This window comes from Candoia aspera, chromosome 4 (assembly GCF_035149785.1).
Source record: "Candoia aspera isolate rCanAsp1 chromosome 4, rCanAsp1.hap2, whole genome shotgun sequence".
NCBI classification, from domain to species: domain Eukaryota; kingdom Metazoa; phylum Chordata; class Lepidosauria; order Squamata; family Boidae; genus Candoia; species Candoia aspera.
The window spans coordinates 102,819,788-102,841,992 of NC_086156.1; the positions used below are offsets into that span (position 1 = coordinate 102,819,788).

The 22,205-nt window shown below is 44.9% G+C and overlaps 1 protein-coding gene across 1 annotated transcript; it reads left to right on the forward strand.

Moving 5' to 3' along the window:
- Window positions 1-813: 813 nt before the first annotated feature.
- LOC134496786 (cellular tumor antigen p53-like) lies at window positions 814-22,042 on the forward strand. The gene is made up of 7 exons (XM_063302498.1): window positions 814-1,003; window positions 2,275-2,448; window positions 3,640-3,826; window positions 5,695-5,798; window positions 9,650-9,759; window positions 10,023-10,177; window positions 21,846-22,042. Exons 1-7 carry the CDS (start codon window positions 983-985, stop codon window positions 22,040-22,042), a joined length of 948 nt encoding a protein of 315 aa, XP_063158568.1. The 5' UTR covers window positions 814-982.
- The last annotated feature ends 163 nt before the right edge of the window (window positions 22,043-22,205 follow it).

Here is a 22,205-nt window from a genome sequence, read left to right on the forward strand (position 1 = left end):
TCCCTTTGCCCATCGCCTTTTCCCTAGCCTGAACTCCCATTGATTGGGGGTCTCAGACGCACAATCTTCTCTGGACCCTCACCCTTATTTTACATGTGTTAATAGACATTCTTATCTTGAGACATTCCGGACATTCCAAGGCCTTCACACATCGAAAGCTTCACTTGGGTTAGCTATTATCATTTGATGAGTTTCCCACTATCTCTTCCTGACTTGTTGTTAGTTTAAATGTGTAACATTGTGTTGCTCACTAGTTTAAACTTTTTACATATATTGCTTCCCCCCCTGCTATTAACTAGTATTAGTATTTGCACCTAAAAATCTCCCCCAACCAAGATCTATATGATATTGGTTTATATGTTTATAAAGATCTTGCTTATTTACAAATTATATTTTTCTATACCTTACACGATGGTGCCTGTGTTTGATCAGCCTCAGGTGATTCCTGGCTTGGTGTCTCCTGAGGCTGACATTCCACTGGTTCAGCTGGAGCAGCTTCTTCAGAGGCAGGGTCTGAGTCCTGGGCCATGACAGACACATCCTGAAGGGACCCGGCTGAGAGAACTTGACATACGGAATCCGGGCCTGTGAAAAATTAGGCAGCATACAAACAGGGCTGCACTGGGGGGCAAGCAGGACATGTGCCCCGGGCGCCACACTTGGGGGGGTGCCAAAATGAGTGCTGGGGGGGCGCCAAAATGGGCACGGAATGCATGTTTGCCCCGGGGGACGCAGACCCTAGTTGCAGGCCTGCATACAAAACACGGTGGCTTAATTTCTTTCTTTGGCCTTCTGGCTACATTCCACTGTTATGAATCATGCTTCCTTTTTCCTGCTTGCACTGTGGGTGGGGTTTTTATTTTCCTTTTTTTTTTTGAACAGATGGTGGAGCTACTTGCTCGCTCTTGGTTCTTCCAAAGCAAGATTTTCTGAGCTTCGGAGGGTTTACTGCACTGTCTGAAGAACAGGCCACAAGGCTGAGATGGCAGCTAGAACTGGGGAGGTAAGATCACTGTGCAGTCCAGCCTAAGGAAACAATGATCTCCCCTTGCTCTTTGTACTGGCCTTCCCCCAATCTTCCCCCCCACCCAGATCTTGGCTGAAATAACTCATCAGGCCCCCAGCTTTCATTTTTGCTTTTGCTTTGAAACTCTGAAACGGGGCTTTTCCAGCAGCCTGAATAAGAGAGCGATCTTCATGAGCCCCATGGTCCCAAATCAGCTTTGGACTATTGCTATTCTCTGTCCAGGGTTTCTTAAACTTTTTTCTCTCCCTTCCCACTTTTAAAAATTATGGAGGATCCCAAAAGAGCTTTTGTTGGTAGGGATTGTATGTTCAATATTTACTGTATTAAAACTTAAAACTGAGGCATTCGCTACCACTACTGCTTCTCATGATTGTTCGATGGGATTTTAATATTATTTTTCGACATAGGCTGGCAAATAGTTTGATTTTGTGGACCCCTGAGAGGGTCTTGGGAGACGCCCAGGAGTCCTTGGACCACCCTTTGAGAAACACTGCGCTATGCCACGGTGCAAAACTACTTCACTCAGTCAAGTGGGCTGTTTTTCTATGAAGTCAAGTCTCAGTTCCTGGTGCCTCCATGAGCCCCTTAAAGCGGATGACCTCAAGCTGGCTCAGAAGTAAAGTTCGAGGGACCTGCTGAACCAAAATAAACTTGGGTTACTCCCAAGCCTTTACCACTTCCCCTAGGTTGGTGTCCTCTTTGCGATTCTTGAGTGTAGTGTCTGGGGAAGTGCTTCATGTTAGTGCAAAACGTAGTTGTATATTTTTTTGGTGAAAGAAAATACACAGTCTTTGGTGAAAGACTTCATCTCTGTGTAGTGAAAAAGAATGCAAGCTTTATTTGATGCTGTTCCCTCATTGCCATAATAAAGCCCCAGATTTTTTCCATTGTCCCTCGGACCAGCTGTCATTTACAGACCAATTCTGATGAAAGAACCACATCCGTATGTGGGGAGCAACTGCAGTTTGCAAGCTGAGGCCCTCCTGGCCTGTACCTGCTTCTCCCAGCCTAGAATCCTTGAGATGGGTTGAGGCTGCAGCTCCCAGAATCCCTAGCCAGCAGGGACACAGCTGGAGTGCTCCAAGTTGAAGAAGGCAGACACAGAGCCTCAAGCTTAACTCACTGAGGGCGATATTCGAAGTAGAATTAAATGTTATTGCATTTCTCCAGTAATATTTTAGGTGGAAGTAAGGGGAAGAGAGGTGTGTGGAATATTGTGCTTAAATTCTTGTTTTCATTTTTCATAGGTTTTGCAGCAAATATCAGATTCATATTCAGATCTTGAAGTTTCCATGGGGGAAGCGTCGGTCCATATTCCAGATCCCAGCACCACTTCCATTTCCCCTTCCACAGAAGAATATGCGGGCATGTTTGACTTTAAGCTGAGTTTCAGCATATTCTTAAGAGACACTGATGCTTGGGTAAGGATTTAGGGGGAAGCTCTGCTTATGTAAGGATTTAGGGGGAATATGTGAGAACAGAGGGTAAGGGCAGTGACCTTGACAGAAATACAAAACTCTTACCTAGGCAAAAGGGGATGAGACATTATTTAAGTCCTGGGAAACAAGGTAATGTTTGGAAGCTGCTCAGGCAAGTGCTTCCCTGAGTCACTGAAGGATAAGAAGGAGGGGAGGTGAAGTCCAATCAGACTTGTGAGATTCTCTTATTGTAGCCTATTTCAATAAAGTGCAGCTGATCTGTGGCTCCAGGAGCTGGCTGGTTTTGGCAAACAGCTCGACTTGGGCAGTAGTGCAGAACTTGGAAAGAATGCTGAACCCATGTGAGTCAAGCTTCCTGACCAATCCAGCATCTTCCCAAGCCCATTGATCAACTGTTCAGTGGGCGTCCGATGCTGGCTGGCAAGTTTTGAAAGCAGGCTAGGCTTGTGCGGGTGATGTTGGAGACAGCAGGCTTTGAATTCTTTCAAAACTCTGCATCTGCACAAGCCCGCTGAGCAGCTGTCAGGTCTAGCCATTGGTCAAAACCACCTGCCAGTTAGGCACTGCAGTGACTGGCAGATGGTTTGTTGCTGGCTGGTGACCATTAGGAGGTGGGAGCCTGCACCCCTGAAATCAGTCCAGCATCATTTGGCAAGAAACTAGTCCATAGCATGTTTGATTTGTGTCATCCTCTCTCTGAAGACTGTGGAGGAAAGGGGTTGGTAAAGATTTTGGGGAGGAGATAGAGGTGTAGGGATCTGGCTGTGTAATGGTCTGTGGGAATGACCTTGGGAGACAGGAGGAGAGCCGCAGACTACCGTAGACAACCCGATGGTAAAAGATGTCCCAGCCCACAGGAGGGGGGATGGCATGGGAAATGTTTCAGAAGGCACCCTCTGTCATTTTCTGGAGAGTAAAAGTAAAGGAGGGGAAACACACTTTCAGTCGTGCAAGGTTCTATTGAATGTAACCGAACAATAAAGATAGAGCTAGTACTCCCGGTTGTGCTTATTGTCTGGACTACCTCACAGGGCTAACAGGCTGCTAGTTCTACACTCAGTAGACAAGGGTGCTGGATTGTCACAGAAGCAAGGAAGATCTGTCCGCTTGGACTCTTACAAATAAGACTAACCTTCCTCTTCTTTCTCTCTTACCTCCTGTCCCTCAACTCAGTTCTCAGAAAAACTCAACACAGTGTACTGTCGCCGATGCATCGCCTTCCCAGCCCTCATGAATGTGTCCCATCCACTGCCTTCTGGCTCCATCATCCGTGCCATGGCTGTGTTCAGGCACCCCAAGGATGCAGCAGAGGTAGTGAGATGCTGCCCACTTCATGAGCAACTGCTAAGAGACAGAGGTGGTGAGTTTTGGCTAAATAATGTGCTTAATCATTGGACTGCTTGGAAATAGGATGCAGCTTAGACAGTTTTGCAAAAGGACATCCAGAACAGAACTTTTCGTTCCTTAAACTGGAGGTTGAGATGGTTTGAGCCTGGAAACCTACTGCTTCCATTTTGATCCCAAAACTTGGGAGAAAGTTTTCTCCTACAGCAGCCCCTTTAGAAAGTGATCATTGAATCTGTCAATTTCTCATTTTTACAAATTTGTCCCTTTGGGTTCATTGCACTTGGGAAGGATTTTCAAAGTGTTTGCTGAAACATATGCTGGTTTTCTGCATGTTTCTCCCAAAACATTCTTTTTGCAGTTTTGTCTAATATATTCAGTTTTTAAAATTCCCACACATTTGCACATCCCACAAAGTTCAACATAAAGAATTTCAAAGGACAGCTACGTTTAGCGTGCATTGTTTTTAGATTTTTTTTTATCCCGCCTTTATTATTTTTATAAAGAACTCAAGGCTGGGAACATACCTAATACTCCTTCCTCCTCCTATTTTCCCCAGAACAACAACCCTGTGAGGTGAGTTTGGCTGAGAGAGAGGGACTGGCCCAAAGTCACCCAGCCGGCTTTCATGCCTAAAGTGGGACTAGGACTCTCCATCTCCCTGGTTTCTACCCCGGTGCCTTAATCACTAGACCAAACTGGCTGAAATGCAAAACTAGATAAGTCGTATTTTAATATGAACTAAATTAATTTCTCCCCCTCCCCTTTCTAGTAAAAAGGAAAGGAATGGGATCTGCCTTTCCTTTCCCATTACGGGGCAGAGGAAGAGGACATGAGGTAGTGTGAACAGGGACCAAAGGCAATTCTTTATTACATGGTAGATTTATGTTAATTATTATTCTCCTTCCACCATTGGAAGAGCTGAGACAAAAAGTGCGGCCATCTGGATCTTGGGGAGGAATCTATACATAAAATATTTAATTAAAAATCATTCATTTTTCTAGATATAGTGATATTAATTAAACATAAAGATGTTTGGAATACAGGCACTGAGAATTGACCTTCTCTTGAGAATAACATCATGGTGTTTGATCACTTAACTTTTTTTTAAGAGCTTTATAATTTTTCAGGGTATAGTTAAAATACAAAATATAGAATATAGAAAAGCTAAAATACAGAACTAAAGAAAAAAGAAAAAGTATAAAAGTGCAAAATAGAAGCAGAAAGTGACTTCCGACCTTCTCCAGTACAGATATGAATACATTTACAAATATAATCTCTTACCATTAGTTGAACCTTAGTAACATTATTTCTATCAAATGAAACCATTTAATCATTAAAACCCAAAATCAAAACTTCATTTTTTTCTGACACAAGCAAGTAGTCTAAAAGTGGTTGCCAAGTAGAAAGAAATCCAGAAACAGTATTTTCTCTTATCAGCACTGTTAACTTGGCCATTTGTCCAGCTCCATCAGTTTTATAATCCAGTCCTCCCCTGTAGGTATTTGTGGATCTTTCCATCTCTGTGCATATAAAAGTCTTGCTGCTGTAATCATGTATAAAAGCAAAGTGTTTGATCACTTAATCTTAACCTTCATGTAGACAGGGGGAAATACAGTATCATCCATCTGCATGCTGGCAGTCCAGAGCAACTTCTTTATTTAACCCCAGCTATCTGTCGGCTTAGGGGCAATTCCTCATGATACAAATGCCCATCCTTCCAGGGCTGGAAGCCGATTTTTATTATGAATCTGTGAATTCCAGGGCAGAATCATAGCTGGGGAGATGTTTCCAGATGAGCTTGGAACAGAACGAGGTCCTCCAAGTCCCCACTCTAAACCAATCACTTTCTCTTCTCTTCCTCCCAACTTTATCTTCTGACAGATGTGGCCCATCCGGAGCACCTAATCCAGGTGGAATGGAATAACCGAGCCCAGTATTTTTCTGACTCAGAGACCAAGCGATGCAGTGTTACTGTTCCTTTTCAGGTACTCGCAGTTGTAGGGTGAAGGAGGAAAAGAGTTTGAGAGAAGTTCCTCTCCAAAGTTCATTATTTAAGATGGCTGCTGGGCAAGAATTTCTTCTATATTTTCCCCCCTCTTGATCTTATTTGGTTTCATGAAAGAGCCTTTGCTTTAGAGGGAAGAAAAGGTTGGTGAAATTCTCATGGATGAAACACAATCTTCTTTACTTAGTTAGTTACAAAGTAGTAAAAGGGTATGTGTGAATGCCTGGCTTTCATTGGTCAATTGCCTCTCCACCAGTCTTTTGAAGCCTCAATGGCTTCCACGCCTTCTGTCAAGTTCCTACAGCAGATATGGGGGAGTTCATCCCGTTGGGCTTTTTTAAAAAGATTGGAATCTTATTGTTACCACTAACCGGGAGCCCTGCTGTTGAGAACTTACTGGAAAAATTATCTTACCCCTGAAGTAATTCAAGAAAATTATCCATCCAATGTCCTGTCCACATGCAGTACATCCATTCAAACTGGGACTATTCTGCTTTGGGAACTGGGTTTTGCAAAAGTTCCACTGAGTCCTTCCCAGCTCCTGCACCTGGCACCACACCTCCATCCAGCTTTCGGGAGCTCCAATGAATTTAATTTCTACCCGTCGGCTCCACCCCCATCTTGGAAATCCAATAAAAATAACAAAAACTGACCTCTTGGTTGCCAACAGTCAACAAATTTACCATCAGTATTCAAACTCCAAAGCAAAATGGTTAATACAGAAAATACATTTAGCACTGATAGAGTGTTATACTCTCCTTCCTTAAGTAACTGTTTCAATTTATTCCCTTTCTGCCTTTTACTCCATAGGGGAGAAAGCCCCAGCCATGAACTCTAACCTCATCCTGCCTCTTTTCCACCTACAGCAACGGTTTACCTCCTCCTTTGTTCTCATACTGCCTCATGGGAGTCTGATTTTCTCAACAAAATAGCCCCCTGACAGACTCCTACAGCTTATTACAGACGTTTTGCAACAACTTCATTGCTTCCAATAGAAGAGAGGAACTACCTCTCTTTCATTGGAAGGAGCCTCAAGGAACTTCCAAGGAGAAAACCACACACACCCCAAAATGGGCAGGGCAAGCTACTATGCATAAAACAGGAAGTAAACCCCGCACTCCCTCACCCTGATGATATTACCTAGTTGGGTAATGAAATGTCTGCACGCAAACAACCAAGCTCAGGGAGCACCAAGGACTCCACAACTTTATTGCTTACAGCATTCCCAGATTTTAATCCAACCAGGGATTAGGTTGCACACACTGGAAAATTTTGAAAGACCGTTTGGGCCCCCGAGAATCGTTTATAATTGTTTATAAAAAGTTTACTTGGTTCTTTCCCTTCTTTAAACAAAGCCATATGCTTTTGGGTGCCTGATCGTTCCAATCTTCAGCTCACAGTTCTTTTTCCCCAAACTATGCAAAATTAATATTTGGAGATTTGATTCAGATAGTATAGTTTATTACTGATTATCCATTAGGCCATATCAAAGTGCAGGATATAAAACATAATGCATCAATAAGACCGTATGTAAAAATAGAACAAAAGAAACAAATCAGATAAGAAAAAGAATAAAAATACAAATCATATTTCTGAATCACCCCTACCGTTTACCCCAATCAGGCTCACATATGCAAATCTCAACTGACCCTTTTTATTCAGATAAAGGGCTGTATTTTATGTAAATTTTGGATTCTGTCTGCACATGAAATATGTTGTTTTAATATAAGGACCTCAAGAGGCCGTTCGTCTAATGTGCAATCTGAGATACTGATCTCTCTCTTCCTTATACAATCAAATAATATGCCTTCTATCTCTGGAGCGCCTCAAATACAAGTACATTTATTATAGGGGACTTGGTTAAATCTTCCACACTTAACCATTGTGTCCAGCTGCTCGAATCTTGCTCAAGTAAATACAGCCCTAAGATGCTTAGGCATTTCTGCGTTTAGATATTTAGCAGTCCGGAAGGTACGTTTGTAGCAGCTCGTCCATTTCAATGTGCCGACCTTGCTAAGGACGGCTGTATCTTTCTCTGGTTCTATATCTAAGATTCTTCATGCAGCAATCTTTTAAGCTTGTTCTCCAGTTGTTGAAGGGGCAGGGACATCACAGTTCCTAATATAATTTGTTAGTTGTACAATCCAAGAATTCTGTGACTGAGATTTTGTCTGTTATAAAAGACACAGTTTGGGAAGCCTGTCAGTTTCCATGGCACTACATTTGCACCAATAGTTGTATGCCCTGATTGTAGACGAAGGACAAATTGTATACATTCCCAATTCAGCTCGAACTGCAGGAGCTGAAGTCCTTTGATCCATACCCAATATACTTCTCCGACCCTTGTATACTCTGATAATTGGGGCTAAGGAACCTGGATAGCTGTGGTTTTTTAATTTGAGCAGTCAATTCACTTGTGCTCCTGCTCTAAGTGAGCTCCTTTGATGATGAGGAAGCCAGGATCCAGTCTCAGAGAAAACTACCCCTAGGTAAGGATGAAGCCAATTTAGTGGCCTGCTAGAAGCACTGAAATGGAGCAGAGCTTGTAACACAGCTGAGAAGCTGGCACAGAAAAAGAACATTATCTTGAAATAGCTTCAGTGAGCATGCCAGAGAAACACAGGTTATTGATCTTATACATTCAGCCCTCCCAAGCATAAAGAATCACACGCTTGGACAGATTAGGTTAAGATAAGTAAAAGAATTCTTACTGACTTTATTCTTGCTTGCTTCTGTTATACCCATCTTGGTGGAAAAGATGAAGTTCCTTTGTTCTTCTTTTCTTTCTAAATAGTTTGCCCTAAATTCTCAGCCCTACAGCTGCCAAGAGCTGTGTGGAAGAAAGGGGCAGAATCCTTCATCAAGGCCTGAGTACCTGGCCCAGATGAAGAGAGCAGCATCCATGCTGCCCTCTTGATTGGTGGAAGAAGGGGAAAGGAGAGAAAGAGGAAGTGGGAGTGGTAACAAACAACTTCCTCAGAGTTGCATTGTGGGACAACTCAATTTACATGCTAATTCACATGCTAATGAGGCATGCTGGATTTGCCAGGACTTCCAACAAAGGAAAGGTATTAACTTGCTCTATTGGCTCACCATCTAATGGCCATCTATGGCTATGATGTCATTTTCCAAAGACCATAATTTTTGACTTTGATGTATTAATAATCAGAGAGTTATTATGTCAATAGCAGCCAAGTCTTCTTAACAGCTTATGCAACCCTGCTTGTGAATATGATAATAATATTATATCGTCAGCATACAGCAAGATGTTACAATGTGTGTTTAATGCCCTACGCATGTGTACTTCAGGGTCCTTCATTCTTCATTTGTTAAAAAAAATAGGCTTTTTCATGAAAAATGTTTTATTTCTGTTAATTTCTAATGGGTTTAATATTGTTATTTCTGCATGATTTAATAAATAAATGTTCTACAAATGGTCAATTTTAATTTTTAATATGGTAAATATCAATAAATATAACTTATACAAACAAAAGCTCCTTTGGGGTCCTCCTTCATTTTTGAAAAGTGGGAAGAGGTTGTGAGAGCAAAATGTTTAAGAAACACCAGCCTAAGACAACAAAGAAACTGCGTCCTCTTGAAGCCTACTCACTAGCTGAATATTTGCTACTACAGTTTATACTCTGACTGTGCTCAGGAGCTCCATGCTAAGACATATTAATCTTCAAATTGGTTATATTCTCTCACAGGTTGCAGTTAAGGTCTATGTTTTGCTGTCCACACCTAACTTTTTGCTACGGCCACCTAAGCCTATCTGAAGCTTCCCTCTTTAGTGGGGGGAGGCTGATGTGTAATTTTCTCGTTCCTCTGCAGGAGTCCCGTAAAAGCAGCGTTGTTTGGTACAAGTACATGTGTTCTACAAGCTGTTTTGTTGGCGCGAACCGGCGTCCCATTTCAACCATCATCACCCTGGAGTCTCCACAGTCAGTATCTATTCCTGGTGTTCTTCGAAGTATGGCAGTGCCCAGCTTGGGGAACGTGGGAGCTCAAACCTCTCATTTCTCATGCATGACAAATGGGGTGTTGGGGGTTGAAGGAAGCTGTGCCATGAACCAGAGCTCCTGGATGCTCTGAAAAACAAGTGGGGGGACCATTTGGTACAGGGGTCCCTGGGCCGCTGGGCCACAAGATTTCAGCTAATAAACTTTCTACTTATTTTCTGCCCACCCAATTTTTTCTCTCACAGAGGATTGATTTTTGGACGACGGTGCTTTGAAGTTGAAGTATATCGGAGAGATGAGTCACCTAGCCCAAGAATCTGGAGACCTAGTATTTCTAGACTGGAAGAAAAGTTACATCACTTGGACCTGGAAGGGTTGGAAGAAGATTTGGAAAAGCAGGGTAGGTAATTTTAGAATCATGCACTGTTGGGGAGAAGGAGTAGAAGGGATCAGAGGGCTGGGGAGGTCACAAATAGAGAGATATGAAAAAAAGACTGGATGGGAAGGAAGTTCCCTATTTCAGCCTCTTTGGGGCTGCCATGCTTTCCCTCTTCTTTGGAGGTGCACCCACGTGTAAAGAAAAGGGGGGCTTTGATCATGTGGTTGCAGTTGCCATCTTCAGTACCCCCCTCACCGCCACAGATGACCCTGGCTCCCTGTGGGAGCCACGGTGAGGAAGAAGCAGCTCAGTGTACTTCTTCTTTGCTTTCTCCCACCCTCCCTCAGTTCTGGTGGCCTGGGAAGTGTGGTGCTTGAATTGTCTCAACATTGGGGGCCCACGTAAGAAGTTGTCTTGGTGCTCAAAGAGGTCCACTAATATCCTTAGTTCTTTCATGGGAAAGGTGGGATTCAGAAGAAGCTAAATGTAAGGAATGCCTAAGACTAAATAAAAGACTCAGACTCTAAATCAAGTTTAAGCTCTGGCTTTTATTTAGAATAGAATGCACACCAGTAAAAAGCTGAGAGTGAGGGAAGCGCGCCAAAAGTTGAATTAAATAGCCTCGCGCCAAACAGCGCTCCACCCCCACACTCCCCAGGTGTGCCCCACGAGTTCCACGGAGTGACAGGTCATCAAGACTTGATAGGTGAGAGGTCATCCAGCCCCATTCGCCCCGGGCATCGCCCTGTTTATCTTCCTGCGAGGTAATGGTCCATTACCGGGCGATTAGACCTCGATATTCCTCAAAAGCCTGGACACGCCCTTCCGAACCTCGCCCTGATCATTTCCTTGACAATGGTGTCAATGGTCAATTACCGGGCAATGGGACCTTGTTGTTCAATAGATCTCCCAACCCCATTATCTTCTTTGTCTGGTTTATCGCCCGCACCTCTCCAGTCATTGACACGCATCCGCGCTTTGTCATGCGAGCCGTTACGATGTCGCAAACATCGCAACGGCGATCATGACCCCCCCCCCTGAAGAAAATCAAGCCGAGGGCTTGGAGGGATATGCAACATGGAAGTTGCGGACTAGCTCGGGCGCCTGAATGTCATGGGCAGCGACCCACTCAGGGTGGGGAAGTGTTTCCAGTGCACTAAGTATTGGAGAGAGCCACGAAGCTTGCGGGAGTCGAGGACCTCCTTGACTTCGAAGTGCTGCTGTCCGTCGATCATGACGGGTGGAGGCGGGGGAGTGCGTGGATGCCACCGGGAGGGGTCACTGGCCGGCTTGAATAAGCTGCAGTGGAACACAGGGTGCAGCCACTTCAAATTATGAGGTAGATCCAAACGCACCGTGACCGGGTTCACAATTTGTGTAACCTGAAAGGGGCCAATAAATTTAGGGGCCAGTTTCTTGGAAGGCTGAGGTGACATGATAAATTTAGTGGAGAGATAAACCAGGTCCCCTACTCGAAAAGGCGGCTGTTGGTGCCTGTGCTTGTCAGCCTGAAGTTTATATGAGGTCTGAGCCTCATTGAGGGCATCCTGCTACGGACGGTCGCTTAGACATTGCGCAAAAAGGGCAGGATGCCACATACGTTTTGACATCCTTCCTCAGTGAGGACCACCAAAATTGGCGTTGGGTTAAGTGGAGGGATTTGAGAAACCCAAAATGACCAGCCTGTTTGCTGTCATGAGACCGGCTGAGGATAGTTGATTGTTGCGAGTCAGGGACGTATAAACGACCCTCCACCCAGGCGAGGTCTTGTTCCATTGAAACCTTGTCAGGGTTAGCAAGGAGCCAGGGATCAGATTTTAATGTGAGGGCAAAATCTGCGCGCAACCCACCCGGTATCTGTGGTTGCCTGCGGCCTGGAGCAGGCTGCGCCGGAGTCGTTTGCGGGGGGGGGGGGGGCTGTTCCCGAGCTCGGCTTCAGGTGACAGCGGCCAAACCCAATTGAGACTCAGAGAGTACAGTCCCCATGACGTCGGAGACAGGCTCCACGTCCTGGGGCAGTCGGGAAAGTGCATCTGCCAAAAAATTATTCTTCCTCGGAATAAACTTCAGCTGAAAGTTAAAATGGCTGAAAAATTGAGCCCAGCGAATCTGCTTAGGGCTGAGGTGCCTGGGCATGTGGAGCGCCTCGAGGTTGCGGTGGTCTGTCCAGACCACAAAAGGGCAAGTCGCCCCTTCTAAAAGGTGACACCAAGCCTCCAGTGCTGCTTTTACTGCAAATGCCTCTTTTTCCCAGACATGCCAGCGCCTTTCCATCTCGGAAAATTTCCGGGAGAGATAGGCACAGGGTTTCAAGAGTCCAGCAGAATTCTTTTGTAATAGGATAGCCCCAGTTGAAAAATCAGAGGCATCAGCCTGAACAACAAAAGGCCGTTCGGGGTCGGGATGGGATAAAATTGGCTCCGCTGTAAAGAGAGCTTTCAACTGGTCGAAAGCAGCCTGACAGGTGGGAGTCCAATTGAGCACAGCCCCTGGGTTTTTTACCTTGTGCGTCTCCCCGACGCCTTTGGTCTGCAACAAATCAGTCAAGGGCAGGGCAATCTCCGCGAACCCTTTTGTGAAGGATTTGTAGAAATTTGCGAATCCCAGGAAACTTTGGAGCTGGTGCCGGGTGCGTGGGTGCTCCCAGCTCAAAACAGCCTGAACCTTTGCAGGATCCATTTTGATGCCCTTATCTGAAATCCTGTAGCCTAAGTAATCCAGGCGCGACTTGTGGAATTCGCACTTGGAAAGCTTAGCATACAGTTTAGCGTGCCGGAGCTTGGTGAGAACCTGTCTTACCAATCTTTCGTGTTCTCTCTCAGTTTTGGAGTATATCAGGACATCGTCCAGATAAACCAGTACTCCTTTAAACAAATGGTCATGCAGAACCTCATTAATTAGTTGCATGAAAACCCCCAGGGCCCCTGCAAGACCAAAAGGCAGTACCTTATACTGGAAGGAGCCCAAGGAACAGTTAAAAGCTGTTTTCCATTCGTCCCCCTCCCTGATGCAAATGCGGTAATACGCCTCGCGGAGGTCAAGTTTGGAAAAAACCTTTCCAGTCGACAAGTGTACCAACATGTCTTTCACGAGGGGGAGGGGGTACTTGTTTGACAAGGAGGCTGAATTTAACCCGCAATAGTCTGTACACAGTCTTAGGGTACCATCCTTCTTGAGGAACAGAACGGGCGCTCCAACCGGTAGGTTTGCCGGTTCGATGAAGCCCCGAGTGAGGTTTTTATCGAGGAAGTCCCGCAACGCCGCCAATTCCTTTTGTGTCATTGGGTAGATTTTTGGCTTAGGCAATGGAACATGAGGGAGCAGTTCAATGGCACAGTCCGTCTTGCGATGGGGGGGGTAACTGGTCCGTCTCCTCCTCCCCGAAGACATCCGCGAAGTCCGTGTATTGTTCCGGCAACCCCTCCATGGGGGAAGCATGAACTTGAGGGTCGACAATCTCAGCCCTCCCTACAGTCAAAGTGAGGTATTTCCCCTTGGCAGGTGCCTGGTAGAACCCATCCTCAAACGTTATCGTACGGGTCCTCCAGTTAATGTAGGGATTGTGGCGAGTTAGCCAGGGGATTCCCAGAACCACTATAGGCTTGCCCACCGGGGTGACCACGAATTCTATGGTTTCCCAGGCGTGGCCATTTGTAGGGTAACGTTCCCTGTACCCTGAGTGGCCAGCCCACCCCCCGCCGTGGAACCATCGAGTTGCTGGAAGTTCAGCGGCTTCAGGAGAGGGAAACAGGGTAAATTTAGCGCAGTGACTAGGTTGGGGTGGATCAGGCATCTGGAACACCTGGAGTCCACCCAAGCCCCGACTCCGATGGTCTTGGAGCAGTAGCTCAGTTCAATTTTTACGGCCAGGATGGGGCAGTCCGGACTCACCCTGGTGGTATCGCGCCCATTCTCCACCACCTGCCCAGCGGCGCTGTTTAGGACAGGTGGAAGGCGTTTTCCGCCGGCTGCTCCAGGGCGGCCAACCCGTCCCCCACGAGGTAGATGTCCTCTTCTTCATACGGGGTCGCTAGTGCTCCTGTCAGCCGTCGGGGAGGGTTGGGTGGTTTCTGCAGAGCCTTCTGCGTTGGTCTAGGTGGGCGATCCGCCGTCCTAGCCTTGTGGCATTCTGCCGCATGGTGACCTGCCTTACCGCACTTGATGCATTGCCCACAGGCAAAGCGACGTTGTCTTTCAGCGTCCCATGTCGGGCCCGACTGTGGCACTGGTCCTTTCCCGCTCGGAGGAAGCCTGTCTCTCTTAGCCGCCAGCATGAAGGTGCGCTGAGCGTGTTCAGCCTTCCCGGCAAGACAGATCCAGTCATGCAGTGAGTCCGGATCGTCTCTGTACAGCGCCCATTGTAACAGCTCTTGATTGAGGCCATCCTTAAACGTGTCGGTCAAGGTGGCCTCCGACCATTCAGGGACCTTCCCTGCCAAGACCTTAAATTCTAGGGCATAATCTGCGACCGATTTCTGCCCCTGATTAAGTTCTTTCAGAGCGCCTTTAGCCCTTTCCTTCGCCAGGGGGTCTTCAAAGTACCGCTTCAAAGCAGAGGAAGATGTGGAAGGTAGCCAGGGGTGGGGCTCCGGACTCTGACATTTGTATGTACCAGTCTGCGGCTCTGCCCTTAAGTTTTATGGCAATAGCCTAGATTTTAGCCCCTTCCGATGCAAAACAATGTCCGTATAGCTGGATGTAGTTTGTTGTGTTAGTTAAAAAAAATGACAGGTTCGTGGGGTCGCCATCTAATTTTACTGAAAAGTCTTTAGCGATCCCACCAACTGGAGAAACCCCAACCTGTGAGTGAGTAGGGGTGACCCCCACCGGAGTAAAGCCACAGGGCCCTGGGAAAAAGTCCCGCGCCTGGCCCCTTCCTTTCGGGGCCGGCGATAGGGTGGGTGGGATGCCGAGACCCCTCCCTGCGCCCTGCGCAGCAGCACTCTTTGTGAGCTCACTCACCACAGTTGACATGGATTGCAGCATGTGCTCTAATGACTGCACCTTGGACTCCAGAGCCCTGATCCTGTCCGTTGTGATGGGATCGTCTATCCTCGGTGCTGCCGGTTGTTCCCCGATCGGCAGTCCTGCGAATTCCCTCTCGGGCGTCTGGGGGTATTGGAGTCTCCAAGTGGTGTGGGATGTCCCTGGCTGGGGGTCCACTACGCCGTCCCACCCGAAGTGTTGTTGACTCACGACTCGCTCTTCCATTGGGGCCCTCCACTCCGGGCTGGGGCTCCAGGCTCCAAACTGGGGTGCAGTGTGGGTAGGGAGGGGGCTCGTGTCCCATCTCGGGAGCGCCGATTCCAGAAGCTGTCTGGTCACCTCCCCCACTCGCGTTGAGTCCTTCGCGTCTCCGCTCTGAAGCGCTGACTGAAGCGCTGATCGTCCCCGGTTCAGTCACCGCTAGCTGCTTCTCTCGCAAGAAAAATTTCCTGGTAGAGACTAGCGAGGTTCGTTCTTAAAAGACTCTCAGCTTTATGTAAGGAATGCCTAAGACCAAATAAAAGACTCAGACTCTAAATCAAGTTTAAGCTCTGGCTTTTATTTAGAATAGAATGCACACCAGTAAAAAGCGGAGAGTGAGGGAAGCGTGCCAAAAGTTGAATTAAATAGCCTCGCGCCAAACAGCGCTCCACCCCCACACTCCCCAGGTGTGCCCCACGAATTCCACGGAGTGACAGATCATCAAGACTTGATAGGTGAGAGGTCGTCCAGCCCCATTTGCCCCGGGCATTGCCCTGTCTATCTTCCTGCGAGGTAATGGTCCATTACCAGGTGATTAGACCTCGATATTCCTCGAAAGCCCAGACGCGCCCTTCCGAACCTCGCCCTGATCATTTCCTTGACAATGGTGCCAATGGTCAATTACCGGGCGATGAGACCTTGTAGATCTCCCAAACCCATTACCTTCTTTGTCCGGTTTATCGCCCGCACCTCTCCAGTCATTGACACACATCTATGCTTTGTCATGCGAGCCGTTACGATGTCGCAAACATCGCAATGGCGATCATGACACTAAATGTTCAAATACCTCAAGAGGAAAGTGGTGTCCTGCTGGCCGTGCAAGAATAGAAGACTAGACCACACTGTGTTGATAAGCTGAGCTTAAATAAATAAATGCTGTGCCTTCAAGTCGGTCTTGACTCTTGGCAATTGCCTGGACAAGACCCTGCAGTCTTCTTGACTACATTTTCAGAAGTGACTTGCCATTGCTTTCTTTCTGGGGCTGAGATAGAGTGACTGGCCAAAAGTCACCCACTAGCTTTATGCTGGATAGATTATACTTTATAGATTAGTCTATTTGACCATATCAAAACATCAACTGCAGTAAAATACAATAAGACAAAATAAGGTAAGATACAATATAATGGGATAAAATAGGCTAGAATGAGATAAAATAGATAAAATATAGTAAGATAGGGTAAAATTAGAATAAAAGATAAGGTAAAATAGTATACAATAAAATGTAATAGAGATATATGATAAGATGAATATTAAACTCAGACAATATTGGTTTAGGTGAATTGTATGCAACCCCAATGAGTTCTATAAAATGTATTCTCTGTGGGCGAAACACGATTGTTTCTCTGCACACCTGGGTGACAGAACGATACTCCACAAAGAAAGCACAGTGACTTCACCAACCCCTGTGGGCATCCTGGATCCAAGGGTACTAAAGCTCTTACTGCCTTTGTCAGCCCCAACTCAAAATCCACATCTATTATCATCTACTTCCAGGCACAGAATGGCATCAGGGTACCAAATGAACAATATGTGAAATGATACAGCCTGCATATTACAAAGGGTGTGGACAGGTGGATGGGAGTCACTATAACAGCTTGGGACATCGATAATTAGCAGAGTGGCAGAACACCGGTCAAGCAAAAAAGCCAAGGCCGTTTGCCTCAATGAGGGTATAGATTTAGGGACTACTCTTGGAGAGGTGGAGATGAGGAGGCCCAGTCCGCATGAACCTGTGCAACTCCAAGAATTTTTGATTTTGAAGCTTCTCGTAAATTCAGAGGGCTATTAGGACATGAATTGGAAGCAGAGAGATCCACCAAATCAGACGCTGCCTCAGAATTTTTATAGCTCTTGATTTTTTTATAGCAGCTGTGGGAGAGCCAAGAAATTGCTCTTTTTCAGGATTACCTTCACATTGTTGCTTCAAATTGGGATTATCGTCCTGAATATTTCGTAGGGCAAAATTTATTAACGGCTTGGCTGCTTGACAAGTTGTCATTAAGGCTTCTCTCAGAACATCTGATCTCTGAAGGATATCGGCCTGCCTTGAGTCTAACGGAGCACCGAAGGAGTTGATCAGGCTTTCTTCAAGAGAATCGTTTGCCAGCTGTGTAGTTGTAGGGTGGGCTAGTTGTGTGCTTGAACGTTTCTTTGGCAGAGGCTCTGCTGCTGAAAAGTCCTTGAAATCGTCTGGGGGGGTTTTACTATTGTATTTTAAAGCGCCAGTACCCTCTTGGCTGCGCTGAGCCACAAGTGATCTAACTTCTTCAAAGTGAAAAACACGGACTGTAAAGATTGCAAATGTGCTCAAAAAAGGTTTCATTTTGAAGAGCATGCTGGGTACCACAGACTGTCCAAATGTCAGCAGGACTCAACTATAATTGCCTCTGGATGGAAGCCATTCTACCTTTTGTAAGTCCATAGATGTCCTTTCACAGTGTAAAAGCTGACTTAAGGACTGAATAGTGGCTTTTTTTGATCCCCATCTGCCTCTGTTTGTTCTGTTGTTTAAGATTTGCAAAGTTATCTTATTAGTTTGTAGAAGACATTTTCTTAATGGATACTTTTCATCCTTCACTCCTTTCTCTGTGGAGCTGCTTATCTTTTCCTTCCCCCTGCTGGCACTCCCTCTCAAGGGTATGGATTTGGAGATAAATTCTTCCTTTCCTCTGTTGGCTGCATGTAAAGCACAGTCATTTAATTTGGTGGGGTAAATAATATGATTAGGCTGGCCCTCAGTAAATTTTGTGAAGGATTCTTTTAGGGAGTCAACTTCATCCTTAATCGTAGTCAGCAAGTCAAAAATCGAGAGAACGGTCTGTGCAGTCAGTAGGCTATGCCTAGTTATAAAGCCCAGTGCATTTTGTTCTTTCGGGGATTTAGAGTTAGAATCCATGTCTCCCTCCTGTATAAATCGTTCAGCGGCTGAGCTAACAGCAACTGCCTGTGAAGAGGAAGCATTCTCTATCAGTGACGAGGAAAGGTCTAAAAGTTGCTGGCTTTTAATCTCAGCCTGCAAATCCCACTCAAGCAGGTCCTGTCTGTCTGTTAGATAAAGCAGGGGAATGGTACTTACAAGGGAGACTTGCTTGCTTGTAATAAATCTATCAACCTTCTGCTGTTTTAATGGCTTGGCTGATAGTTGTGTTCCAGACGGCGTTCTCTGTCGCTTCTTTCGTTTTCCCATGTTGACCGTGGTAATAGGTATGATTTAAAAAGTATGAATGGAAGAGCCCATTACGGAGGCTACGGCTTTGTCGCCATCTTGGGGGTGGGGGATTGGCCTAGCTTTATGCCTAACGCAGGACTAAAACGCACAGTAGCCTGGTGCTTTTTTAGTCTATCCAAAAGCAAAAATGTGTGCCAGTCACAGGGGTATAAGTTGGAGAGAGACCCCTTTAAAATCACGTTTGATTTGAACATGGCCCTCCTACATAGCACAGCTAAGTAACTTTTTGAATTCTTGAGGGCCCATCAGGATGGCAATCAACGATTTGGGCTTTTCTCATTGTAGAGGATCATGTTGCACAGAAGAAGACCACTTTAATTCCAGTGTGTCCTGGAAGAGGCTGCACTCCCCCGCCTCCCCAGAAAGGGATGCAGTCAAGGCATGTACTATATCTTGTTACTGTGTCGGTGGGGGTGAATGTGTGGGACAATACTAGCTAGGCTTAGCCTATTTAACAGCAAAACTTGCGGGAGCAAAAGATGAACCTGCCTCCCCTATCAAGTGCAGCTAAATGAACGATTGAGTGGCTCTAGCTTCTCTCGTCATAGATTATCATTTTGTGGAGAAGCACAAGGATGTACTGGTACAACGTGTCTCCAGGGCACCCGAAGTCCTGGATGGTCTGATTGGCATTGCTTTGGATGATGTTCAGTACCAGGATATAATGTCTGAGCCTACGGACTGTTTGAGGATGGAGAGACTATACATGATGGTGCCCAGCTGGCGGGAACTAGAAGGCGGGCCTTCTCCTCCATAGCGCCTGCCCTCTGGAACATCCTCCCTCCAGAAACTAGGATGTCCCTAACCCTGCTGGCCTTTCGTAAGGCCGTGAACACCTGGCTTTGTGCCCGGGCCTGGGGCCTCGAGCGTGTGGATGGTCCCGTCTCTTGGCTGTATTAATATCCATGCATTGCTCACTTGGCAGCCATGTATATTTATTTTGTATTTATTTTATATTTTAAGTGTTTTAATTGTAATTGTTTTAATTGTTTTATGGTTTTATTGTTGTAAGCTGCCCAGAGTCACTCGCTGAGATGGGCGGCTATAGAAATCAAATCAAATCAATCAATCAATCAATCAATCAATAAAAAGAATACATGAAAGCTACATGAAAATCCATAGACTAGAGTTGGTTTCTTATTTCCAGTTCCTTGTCTGAACCAAAATTTTAAAAAAGACCAGTAAAATAAATATAAACCTAAACTTTATATGCTGTTGGATTTAAGATTTGACATAAAGCTAATCCACATCATATAAACATTACAATATGGCTTTCAAAATAAATGGTAAATTCAATATAACAAAAATAATTTTCTTGGTATATGAAAATGTAATGTATATAACCATTAAATATTTTGCATTTGTTGCATCCCACTTTGAATATTGGGTATCTGCACCTTAAAACATCTTTGGAGTCCCCAGATGATACACCGACATGCCCAGGAGTGAGTTTGCAGTAATCTCTCTCACAAGAAGGGTGTTTTTTAAATGTCACAGTTCACTTTCCGTAAAACCTATTCTCATCCCCAGATGAATTGAATTAAATAATTAATAGAGATGACCAACAATTATTACTGCAATTATTTCTTTTTAAAACATGAATGACTTTATTTCACCAGATTATAATTGTGGAATAACATTGTTATTTATGCCTGAGTGTTTACAAATCAACCGAAAATTATTCAGAATTATTTTTTAAAAAAGTCTCTGTGGTCAACTTTTCTGCTTACCTACCAAATTTGTTAAAATTGAAACACAGTCTAAGGTAGAAAACGGACAAGAAGAATAAGACCGAGAAGAAAATAAATTAAATGTAGATACACCAGATTCTCTTACTCTAGATGAGGTGTGGCCCATGTAACCTCAGTCTGTACCAAGACTGCTGCCTAAGCTTTATGCCCACACATGCCCACGCGGGCCAGAGCATCATTGACTCCTGTTCATGTCCTCCATGGACCTTTAAATTAAAGAAACATTAATTAAAATTTTAATGGTGATATGTTGCTGGAACAGAGGAAGAAATGTATGAAAAATGCCATTTTTATGTTCTTGGCATTGTGATGCCAAGCAGAATAATACTGGAAGATCAAGATGATGACAAGTTTACAGGTACAGAGTGGAAATTTATTTATTCTAGAGCAGTTCAGATACAACTATGGATAAGATGAAAGTCCGATATCAAGCCATGTTTGTGGTATGCTAGGTCCTTGGGAGTCTTCTCTCTTGCCACCACCCTCCCACTTAGATCTGGTGATGTAAGTTATTACTTTTTTGCTGCTTGGCTGGTCATTTTCTGAATCTTAGTCTGATTATTCCATGATTTTTTTTTCCTGATTGACTCTGCTTATTGAGAGGGCGATCAATTGTCAGGAGAGCCCCAAGGTAAAGATTGAAGGCATAACTCTGCACGGAACCACCTCCCAACCTTAATGTGAGCTGGTGAAGGCATTGGGGCTATCCTGTTATTCTAGGACCGTCGGAAATAGTAGCATAATATAATTAATAATATCCTATCCTCTGATACCTTCAGGACTGTGTGTTCCACACAGACGAGAAAGTTTTGGTATTAGGGTCCCAATACCAGTTAGTGATGGGGGCCAAATTCAAAGCCCGCTGTTGTTGAGAATTGAGTCTGGTTCTGTCCCATTGGATCCCAGAAAAGGTGAGATTGGCTCTATCAATAACAGCCTTCTGGAGACTGGTTAAAACTGAGTTATTCCAGAGGGCTTTGGAGTGCATTGTGACATCAACAGGGCTGTGTACTATGATTTTAATTTTTAACATTAATTTATAGCAACATGTTTTATTCACTCTAAGTCTTTTAACACTGCTGGGTCTTTTAAATTGCCTTTTAAAATTGCTGTGAATTACCAATAATTGCAAGAGGCGGAGGTATACAAATGGCATCATACAATGAATTACAGTACAATATACTTTACAGCTGAGCAAAGTCAAGGTATAAGCTAAAAATTTGGCATTTGATCTAATGTTTAACAAATATTTTTTTTTTCTGATTGACTCTGCTTATTGAAAGGGAGATCGATTCTTGAGGAGAGCCCCAAAGTAAAAATTGAAGGCATACTCACTGTACCCAACTGCCTCCCAACCTTTAATGTGAGCTGGTGAAGGTACTGTGGCTATCCAGTTATTCTAGGACCGTCAGAAATAGTAGTATAATATAACTAATAATATCCTATAATTTCACTCCTTCAGGACGGTCTGTTTCACCTGAACTTGAGTATGGCTCAGCAGCTTTCGAGACTATTTGGTGCCCGATGCCAGCTAGTGACAGAGGCCAAATTCAAAGCCCGCTGTCGTCGAGAATTGAGTCCAGTTCTTTCCCGTTGGATCCCGGGAAAGGTGAGATTGGCTCTATCAATTACAGCCTTCTAGAGACTGGTTACAATTGAATTATTCCAGAGGGCTTTGGAGTGCATTGTGACATCAACAGGGCTGTGTACTATGATTTTAATTTTTAACATTAATTTATAGCAACATGTTTTATTCACTCTAAGTCTTTTAACACTGCTGGGTCTTTTAAATTGCCTTTTAAAATTGCTGTGAATTACCAAT